Source organism: Mizuhopecten yessoensis, unplaced genomic scaffold (genome assembly GCF_002113885.1).
Source record: "Mizuhopecten yessoensis strain PY_sf001 unplaced genomic scaffold, ASM211388v2 scaffold5325, whole genome shotgun sequence".
NCBI classification, from domain to species: domain Eukaryota; kingdom Metazoa; phylum Mollusca; class Bivalvia; order Pectinida; family Pectinidae; genus Mizuhopecten; species Mizuhopecten yessoensis.
In genome coordinates, this window is record NW_018405992.1 from 768395 (window position 1) to 779682 (window position 11288).

Consider the following 11288-nt stretch of genomic DNA (forward strand, 5'->3'; position numbering starts at 1 on the left):
CCCCCCCCCCCCCCCCCCCCCCCTTAGTATGATTATAAGCCCTTGATTGACAGTGCCACTCACGTGTGCATACTTGCATGCATTATTATAAAATGTTTAAGGATACACATAGTGAAGTGAATGAAGTTCAGTACAAGATATTACAACATAACTGATCTCAATCAGCCTTGACGCTATTACAACAAAACTGATCTCAATCAGCCTTGACGCTATTACAACATAACTGATCTCAGTCAGCCTTGACGCTCTTACAACATAACTGATCTCAGTCAGCCTTGCCTCTATTACAACATAACTGATATTATAAGCCCTTGATTGACAGTGCCACTCACGTGGGCATACTTGCATGCATTATTATAAAATGTTTAAGGATCCACATAGTGAAGTGAATGAAGTTCAGTACAAGATATTACAACATAACTGATCTAAGTCAGCCTTGACCCCTTTACAACATAACTGATCTCCGTCGGCCTTGACTTTATTACAACAAAACTGACCTCAGTCGGCCTTGACTCTATCACAACATAACTGATCTCAGTCGCCCTTGACTCTATTACAACATAAGTGATCTCAGTCGGCCTTGACTCTATTACAACAAAACTGATCTCAGTCAGCCTGGACTCTATTACAACATAACTGCTCTCAGCCAGCCTTGACTCTATTACAACAAAACTGATCTCAGTCAGCCTCGACTCTATTACAACATAACTGACGTCAGTCAGCCTTGACTCTATTTCAACATAACTGATCTCAGTCGCCCTTGACTCTATTACAACATAACTGATCTCAGTCAGCCTTGACGCTATTACAACATCTCATCCTTTAGCTGAGATTAGGAGATTTAATTACTTACTTCTTTGGATATCAGATTGGCATAATCATCTCTGATTTGGAAGTAAAGACCCAAGGCATCTAATACTGGTTTTAGGTCACTGTAAAATAGACACAACCTTATTTCAGGCATTGGATACAAATAATGCATCAATGGCATTATGTAATACAGTGAAAAAAAATACAGTTACATGTATTTGTGAAATAGATAAAGCATTTTGCAAAATTATCAATAAGATTACTGTCAGATAAAATAAACTGACCACTCCCTTTAAACAGGCAAATATTTACTGTTTTTCATGGTATTTCATGAGATATAATACTTGTACATGTACATTTATGCTAATTTGTGAGGAGAGTTCCTATATTCAGTTTCTGAAAGGAGTTCCTATGTTTAAGTTTTGTGAAAAAATCCTATATATTGATTTGTGAGGAGAGTTCCTTTATTATTTTGTGAGGATAAAAAAGTTTCTTTGTGTAAATATGAAAGGAGAGTTACTAGTTTAATTGGTGAGGAATTCTGCTATGTTATTTTGTGAGGAATTCTGCTATGTTATTTTGTGAATTCTGCAATGTTATTTTGTGAGGAGATTTCTTATGTTAATTTGGAGGAGAGTTCCTATATTACATTGTGAGGAGAGTTCATACAATTGTGAATTTGCAAATTTATGCATATTCAGGACCAAGCATTTCAATGCATAAGCATACACAATAGTTTCTACAGTGACAACACTTTAGAGTCTTACCTTTTGTTATCACTAAACAGCTGCATCAGTCGCACCGCTAGTCCAAACAGTCCGCCCGTTTCTGTAACGCAACAAACCAGGGTTTTTTTCAGTTCATTTGACCCCATAACAGTACTTCATTGAAGATTCCACTGTCATCTACCTGGACAAAAACATATATATTACAACTATACTTAAGGACCAAGGACAGAAGGGAAAAAACTCTAACATGTTTGGGAACTGTAATCAGGAAAATAACCTCCACATTTCTTTGAAAATCTAGAAATAAATCTGCTAAGTGATACGAGTAGGTGAAGTCCAGGGAATTAGAAAGGGGAGATAACTTTGTGTGTGACATACTCTTGGTGACCATGGCTTTGTACTCGTCCTCTGTGGGACAGATAATGGCGTCTCTCCAATAGATGTCCATACCCTGACCACGGTGGAGCTCCAGCAGCTGTTCTGTAATGTGTAACATCACAATTAGGATCACAGTGAAATAGTGTATGGACACACCAAATATTAGGGAAATTGTATAAACAAAACACAATCAGGAAAATAGCGTATAAACAAAACACTTGGAAATATTGTATAAACACAATACAATTAGGGAAGTAGTGTATAAGTAGTGCATAAACATAATATAATTAGGTAAACAGTGTATCATGGTAACATTATCAATTACATGGAGCCAATTAAGTACACGTAAGCTCTCAGTTACCTGCTTCACAGGTCTTTAGCTTGTTTAAACGATCAGACACCTAACACTATTCATACACTCACTTAAAACACAATTCAAAAGTCTGACATTCGTACAATACAATACACAATGCAATATATTTCATTAACGTGTCACATGTCAATATTACAGGTATATACAATACATTAGAAGTCATAAAAACTTTACAAATTGCATTGAAATATATTGACATCCAGCCAGTTTGACTTATGAGACACAATATAGTAAAAAGCTAATCATAGGTAAAACAAGATGTTCTGCAATACATCAAATATAGTGAAGAAGCTAAAATAGGTTGGAGATCATCACTTGTCATGAGACAATAAAATTGTTCATTTCTCAAAAGTTTGGGCAACACTTACTTACCTCACTAATTATAACTCGCCTAATATCAGAATATAACTCACAATCTATTAGAAAATAGCGCTCGTCTTCTACCGATCCTGACTGGCATAAAATACATTGCCTCTCATTTAGTGTTAAAGGAGGGTGAGAATACCGGCCAGTCTCAATTTTCAATTCAAATTACCGCAACGGAACTTGGCTAATGTTTGCCTATGCTTAAAACTAACGACAGTATACATGTGATTCTGGAGTAAGAACAGATATAAACATACGGTACGTATGCGGCTTATTTCCATTATTTTTCCTCAATCATTCCACAGTTCTCGGTACCACTTGCTTTTGTCCTGTTTTGAATACACCTTTAGCTAAATTCATAACAATAACCCGGGATAGGGCTGGGCACTAAGAATTCATTAAGATTGTGTTCCTTTAAAAGCTTTTCAACGCGTTTATCCCAGCTTCCTGTCCTGGTTTTAGACCACTCGTGAAGTGGTTTTACTATACGATCCTCTGTGTTCCCGTGAGCCTTAACCAGTCTACATACTTTAAGTTTTTGCATGACAGCAGTAGAGTCCTGTCCTAGATCACCTATGGTCACAATATTGGATGCTTTGTTTCCGGTGCCTGTGTTTCTGTGTGGCCTCTTGACTGACCAACCAAGCACTTTAGTTACCTGTAAAAACCTTTGTGGCCTTGTGACTGACCGACCAGACACTTTAGTTACCTGTAAAGTATCATGATTGCTTTGTACCTATAAGTCTTAAGACTTTTGGTGAATAAAGAACTTGAGTTACCTGTAAAGATATCTGTGGCCTCATGACTGACCGACCAGACACTTTAATTACCTGTAAAGATCTGTGTGGCTTCTTGACTGACCAACCAATCACTTTAGTTACCTGTAAAAACCTTTGTGGCCTTGTGACTGACCGACCAGACACTTTAGTTACCTGTAAAAACCTTTGTGGCCTTGTGACTGACCAACCAAGCACTTCAGTTACCTGTAAAAACCTTTGTGGCCTTGTGACTGACCGACCAGACACTTTAGTTACCTGTAAAAACCTTTGTGGCCTCATGACTGACCAACCAAGCACTTTAGTTACCTGTAAAAACCTTTTGTGGCCTTGTGACTGACCGACCAGACACTTTAGTTATCTGTAAAAACCTTTGTGGCCTTGTGACTGACTGACCAGACACTTTAGTTACCTGTAAAACCTTTGTGGCCTCGTGACTGACCAACCATACACTTTAGTTACCTGTAAAAACCTTTGTGGCTGCTGGATGTTCCAGTTTTAACACCTTCTCCAGTCCTAGGAAGTATACATAGTTGGCTGAGTTGATTGTATGTGGTACACCATATATACTGTGTGCAACTGAAACAATAAGATACAAAAATACCATATATACATACTGTGTGCAACTGAAACAATAAGATACAAAAATACCATATATACTGTGTGCAACTGAAACAATAAGATACAATAATAATGTCCAACCTATACAATTTTCTATGTTCAGTTTAAACAGTATTTCAATAAACATACTTATTACATACATATGTTTTCAGATAAGATTGGAAAAGCAAGCTTTGATCTGACTCTAACTTTATAGGATGATGTTTCAATTTTGACAACTTAGAAACCATCCATTGACACATAGTGTAAGTATAGGTTTCATAAAAAATGTTTCAATGGTTTCAAATTAACAGCCCAGATAAAATTTTGTTAAAATTTTGCATCTACCATATTTTACTTTTAACTTGGAGATCAATGTCATCATGACTGCACACCTTCTTAAGCTTGTGCAAGTATACTTATGGTTTCATCAAAGTTAAATATCTTTAACACTTTAGACGCGACAAGATTTCACCAGAAATTTTTCACTTTTTTAACCTTTTACCTTGAGGTCAAGGTCACAGTGACCTAATTACAACATGCTGCACAGCTTAAGTGGTAGATGCAATATATAAAGTTATTGGCTTGACAAGATTTCACTGGAAATTTTGCACTTACCTGACGTTTGACCTTGAGATGAAGGTCACAGTGACCATATTATTGTATAGTGCACACCTCCTTTGGGTGATATAGGTCAATTTTTAGGACATAAAAAATGTTAACAGTTTAAGAAGTATGGCCTGTACAAGATCATATTAGAAAAGAAGGACAAGAAGAACCATACTATTACAATGTATGCCTTCATTGAAAGAAGAAATATAATTAGCAACAATATACAACTGTTTCATGGCTATTTGGGGAACAGTCCAAACTATCATCCCGAGGTAGGGGGAAGCCCTGGGGAACTGTTTGCCCGAGGCCGCTAGGCCAAGGGCAAACAGTTCCACAGGGCTTCCCCCTACCGAGGTATAGTAGTTTTGACTGTTCCCCAAATAGCCATGAAACAGTTGTATATTGTTGTTAATTATATTTCTTCTTTCAATGAAGGCATACATTGTAATAGTATGGTTCTTCTTTTCTAATATGATCTTGTGCCATACTTCTTAAATATTAGTATCAATGCTGCATGCAATGTTGCCATTGCTTCAACACTGAGTCGCGGCCACTGAAACGCTTGAAGGGGGCTCTCGAGGGGGGATTTCTGCGCATCGAATTCACATCGNGTTAACAGTTTAAGAAGTATGGCCTGTACAAGATCATATTAGAAAAGAAGAACAAGAAGAACCATACTATTACAATGTATGCCTTCATTCAAAGAAGAAATAAATTAGCAACAATATTTTTTACCTGGAATGCCTCTTCTAAGTTTAGAACTGTCTTCTATATCATCTATTCTGAAATAAACAAAATCATTTATCATAAGGGTGCCCGTTCCACTGCCAAAAACAGTGACTAGAATTGTACAATTATTTCTGAAAAGTACAACAATCTGGTCTGTCAGTGTACTCACAATAAACTGGTATGTATAACTTCTAATGTGAATATATTAGCACTACAAATCTGTCAGCATACTCACAATAAACTGGTATGTATAACTTGTAATGTGAATATATTAGCACTAAAAATCTGTCAGCATACTCACAATAGACTGGTATGGATAACTGCTAATGTGAATATATTAGCACCACAAATCTGTCAGCATACTCACAATAGACTGGTATGTATAACTTCTAATGTGAATATATTAGCACCACAAATCTGTCAGCATACTCACAATAAACTGGTATGTATAACTTCTAATGTGAATATATTAGCACTATGAATCTGTCAGCATACTCACAATAAACTGGTATGCATAACTTCTAATGTGAATATATTAGCACCACAAATCTGTCAGCATACTCACAATAAACTGGTATGTATACCTTCTAATGTGAATATATTAGCACTACAAATCTGTCAGCATACTCACAATAAACTGGCGTTGTGTAACATCTGAGTAGCTTCCCCTATTATTGCCAGTTTTTCAGGTGGAATGTTGAGCCAGTGGTCGAATGCCTAGAAGCAGATGACCAGATATTTCCCCAAATTAACAGTATTTTTTTTCTAAAACATTGAATAAAATCTGGTAAACTTCTGACAAGATAGTCAGAAAATATCTGATCATTTATAATTTTCAAATCCACGAAACAAGTTTTGATCACATGTAAGACATGTAAGATCAAAGTCTAAAAAGGAATCAGGTAATGTGTAATGAAACATATTCAAATTAAAAACAAGTTACATGTAACTAGTGCCGTTTCAGGGAAAACATAGAACTATTTAAATGTTTAAACATTTTTGGTATCAGGTTGTATATAGCTTGAACTTGGTATTCCTTTTGGGTATGAAGAAATACTTTACTCAACTAAGATTAAGTTACTTCATAAGGTTTATTGGATTTTATTTTTTTGAAATGATGTATATGTGTCACAGTGGTAAATGCCGTAGTTGTTTGCCATTGACTTGCATTTGTCTACAAGAAATTTTCCTTTAGCTTAAACAGTTGAGTATTAAAGGAGTTCTGTCCAGAAGGGAGAGAATACAATTTACATATAAACCTGTGACAGTGATGAACCACCTAGTTACTTGTTACTGACCTGTCTAAGGGGAACTATTTGGTAGAGTGTCTACAGTGCCGCTCAGACAACTTACCTCTGCCAGCTTACTCCTTATTTTTTTACCAGGAATTTGACAGATGTATTTGTATGGTTCCAACAACACCTATAAAAACATGAAAAGAAACATATTCTCCAATCATAATCTGCTCACTTCATACATTACTGAGCCTGGTATGAGTGTGTTCTGTGTTGTACCTTACAGCCACTACAGAATGTAATGATACCATGTCACCTAACTTACAACTTTATCAAGTACCAGCTCTGAGAATTATAGAACTAGGGTATTCTCAATAAATCATTGCTACTGTATGTTAAACTTAACTATTTCAAGAAAAATAAAAAGAATTTTATTTTTAGTTTAACATATAGATTATTTGTTGTTCCTTTAATATTACATGTATTGAGTTACATTGTATTGCAAAGCAATTCATTTTTGACACTGTTTGTTTTTCGGTGGCGGATCCAGAGGGGTTTTTTGGGCTTCAGGAAACCCCACCCATCCTGAGAATTTTCTTTAAAAATCATATATTTTCACCATTTTCCTCAATTTATTCCAACATGGAAATCGCCCCAGGAAATTTGGACCCCCCGACCCCAGATAGGTATCTGGATCCGCCACACTGTTTTTAATAAATTATCACAGTTTCAACACGTTTCTCTCACCTGCTCCGTAGTTTGTTCAAATGACTGAGAGGACATCTTTGTAATTATAGAAAGAACCTGTTGAAACAGCAAAGTTAAAACTCAACATGAAAATCTATGTTGATCACTGGCGACCAATTGTGTAGTTCAATTGGTAAAGCATTTTGGAGGGTCTCTGGTTTGAATCCCTCTGGCTGTGCATTTTTTTCTCCAGTTACATATAATTAGAAGTTGTGGCTATTTGAACATTTGAGTTGACCCATGCTTTTAACTGGATCAGTATCGTTTGTAACTAACCTGCATGCCTATCAAGACATCTGTATGTTGTGTGAACTTTTACAATTAGAATTAATGTTATCTTAAAATATGTTTATTATGTCCAGCACAACCAACTTTAACACTGGTTGGGCACAACGGCGCTTATGGGTAATAATCCTGCATTTGGGTAACATCTTTGTATGTTATGGTTGAATGCACTTCGAATCTACTTTCACTATCATATATAAAAAATCAAAATTTTGTACTTCACTTTCTTTATTAAAAATCGCTATTTATATGGTTATTATAAACAACTTTTGGTTGAACGTTTTTTNGTGTTTTGACATTTTCGTGATTTTAGATGTCCCGACTTTTCTAAGGCTTCAAAGGTCGTGAAATACTTTCAAAACCGAAAACTGTTCAACCAAAAGTTGTTTGTAATAACCAATAGATATGGCGATTTTCAATAACGTAAGTGAAGTACAAAATTTTGATTTTTTTATATAGGATAGTGAAAGTAGATTTGAAGTGCATTCAACCATAACATACAAAGATGTTACCCAAATGCAGGATTATTATCCATATGCGCCTTTGTGCCCAACCTGTTTAACGGTTTGATATGGGCTCAAATTAACTGAAAATCATTCAGAGATGTTGTTTACGGAAAGCTGAAAAAATATTCATTGCTGCGACATACGGACTATATGCTGAACTAAACAATTTTACATTGACAAACCATGTCGTTAATACAAATATATTTTTTGCAATATTTTGTGCAATAAATCGCACCGCTACCGGCTAAATGTTGAGCGGAGTAGTCAATGACTGAATGTACCCCTGCCATGAATCGTACTTACTGATATTTAATGGTGTGCTTCATTCAATGGGAATTATGAATTACTTTGTACATCCGAACTATATATAGTATAATATACTATTCATATCTATAAAAAGGAAAATGACAAATGCCGGGGTGTGTTCTTGGCCACGACTTGTTTACAATTTTTAAGCGTCAGAAAGACAATGACGGCGATTTTAATACACCGGCAAAGGAACCAACGACAAATATTCCGGCTTTTTTCAAGCATAGTCGGATATATATGGATATTGGACTGACTTTGGCTTTTCTATCTATCACTAAAATTTAAAAGTGCAATCACTGTGTGTGTTACGTTCATCATTCAGACGCTCGTACGTGTACATCAAGTTGTCATCATGTGTATCAAATACATTGTATATGTGACCAATACATCTGCAAACTACAACAATCAACAATAAACTTAATTTAAACACATTAGCACTGAAGTCGCACGGATAGTAACAAGTGCAACAAAACTAACAAGTGTCGATAATATGTTCCAGGAAACAGGATGGACCAGATCATTTTATGAAAGATTAAATTCCAAAATCTTTTCCTATTTCCTATATTCACTCTTTCAGGTTCTGTTATTTTTATGTGAGTTTTCTGCGGTTTAAAATATCCGAATAACTAAGTTTTCAGTCAACCAAAGAATAGTACAGATCAGAGACGTATATGGCTTTATATGTCTCTGTACAGATATTCGTGAAAACTTATGTTATTTTATGTCGAACTTCGTCTTGTAGCATGTAGGAGTTATTGCCCTTTAAGCAGTGGAAATATGTGATCCGGGGAAATGGTTTAAACGCTAATTCAGGAACTTCTCGATCTATTCCTCCTCAAGAAGATCCAACCTCTGGACGACAAAGATAGATGGAATTTCGTGAAGGTAACCATTTCTTCAGCATCATGAACATTGATTGAAGTAATACTAATATTCCTATTTTAAGGTGAAAACAGGGTTAGAATTTACAACATTTAAAGCTTGGAAGTAAAAGAATGAGAATGGATGCATCCACTGTGTACTTAGTTTACCGTCAGTAAGCCCCTTGAAATATGAAGCTGTTTAACTATTTTTCGACTCTACTTGTAGTTCTCCTTCTTCGTTTTCCTTCTTTTATCAATTTAATTGTAGCGTTGAGTCATTATTATTACGCTATATATTCAAACGATATAGACGTTTAGATAAAGATCTTAAAATATTATTTGATGGAACGGTATTTTGAATTTCAGAAGCATGACATACCACTGTCTCTTACTGCATCGATGAGTGTCACTTAGAGTAACGTTAATTTAAATGCACAATGACTTCATTTGTAGATCACGCTAATGTTGTCCTAACGTCAATTATGGGGAAAAGACATGTTTGAGAAAGCTCATAAACAAACGCATTTGGACCGAACTGTATAGAAAGAGGTAAAAATGCAGTTTTGGAGTTTTATGACAAATAGTATTAAGAATAATACGTCCTTCTTTAACGCTTCCACTAAAACATTATATATATCCTAAAAGATATATGTGAGTCGATCTTGTTTTATAAAAAGAAATAATGAAAACTAGCAATAGTCAGCATTTTAGCTTCGGCAAGGCACGTCTGGACCCTCAATATGCACGTGCCGTTTATTTCAGGGGTCAGCCTCGGTTCAGATCTGAGCCTGTCGTTTTCTTTTCAGGTTCAGCTTGTTGAAATGGTTGAACCGCATACTTGAAAGGGGCCCAAGTTAAACCGTGATGCTCTATTAGAGTTAATACAATATGTGTACTGTCAATCCTGAATTGTACACGTGAGGTTTAGGATGGCTGTACTTCAGTCGAATCTGAAAAGTTAGAGCGGACACAACGTATGTGACACTGCTAGAATATAATTAACGGATCACCTTCATACGCTAGAGATGAATGTCTATTTGCTTGCCTACATGGAATTCTTCAGACGATAACATAATCAGCCCTTGTCCCAAATAAAGCTAGCTCTTGTATCTCACGCATGAGGACAGAAAACTAAATATCAACCATACTAGACGATAACATCCATGCAGATATGATGTTCTCCGTGTCAACTTAGTTCAAGATCCAAATTTTGGTAAATCTTGGCCATCATTGTTAATATATGTCTGTCACTTATTTTTTGAGCGTTGATCGTATACTTGTACCCGTACAGTATTGGGGTTACTACGGTTTGGTGATGAAGCCTGGTCTTGTATATAGATTGTAAGTGACTACGAACTTATCTGGTATTGAAATGTTGATAGGAGATGAGTTCATTGCAATAGCCTGTGTGAGATCATTTCATCAATTTTGGTCGATAAAGATGTCTAAGGCCAATCAAAGGACAATACTGACCATTGCCCTGGACAATATAGCGAAGTCAATGACAACTACAAATTATTAATGTAATAATCGCAAATCAGAAGAAATTCAGGAAGTCCGTATCAGCTGCCCTTACTAACCGAACAGTCATTTGAGTATTACCTAACATACTTTTGTGCCAACAATAAAAATTGAATTCAGTCGATACCTCGAGGTCCGCGTTACTCCCTCTGGGAGGCTCCATGACACTGTTGAGGAAGATTGGATTCGAGATTTCCGATAACCTTATGTAAGATGATGAATTTCCATTGAACAAGTATTCCCATTGTATCAGTGTGGCGATACAAACAGGTCCGAATGCCATATCGATTAAATCTTCAACACTGGAAACTGGTGATAGTGACATTCATATCAGTAAGTAGCAACAACGGGAGTTGGTGATAGTAACATTCCTATCAGTTAGTAACAACAACGGGAGTTAGTGATAGTAACATTCCTATCAGTTAGTAACAACAACGGGAGTTAGTGATA

The 11288-nt window shown here is 36.0% G+C and overlaps 1 protein-coding gene across 1 annotated transcript in view; it reads right to left on the minus strand.

Moving 5' to 3' along the window:
* LOC110450576 (geranylgeranyl pyrophosphate synthase-like) overlaps positions 1–8595 on the minus strand; it is a 10600-nt gene extending 2005 nt beyond the window's left edge. The window contains exons 1-9 of the mRNA XM_021498176.1: positions 8449–8595; positions 7355–7411; positions 6726–6794; positions 6004–6089; positions 5379–5425; positions 3894–4010; positions 1917–2018; positions 1578–1638; positions 854–932 (exon numbers count right to left, since the gene is read on the minus strand). Coding sequence (XP_021353851.1) covers positions 854–932; positions 1578–1638; positions 1917–2018; positions 3894–4010; positions 5379–5425; positions 6004–6089; positions 6726–6794; positions 7355–7390 — 597 coding nt within the window. The 5' untranslated portion in view covers positions 7391–7411; positions 8449–8595. The remainder of the gene's footprint in view (positions 1–853; positions 933–1577; positions 1639–1916; positions 2019–3893; positions 4011–5378; positions 5426–6003; positions 6090–6725; positions 6795–7354; positions 7412–8448) is intronic.
* Positions 8596–11288: the final 2693 nt, after the last annotated feature.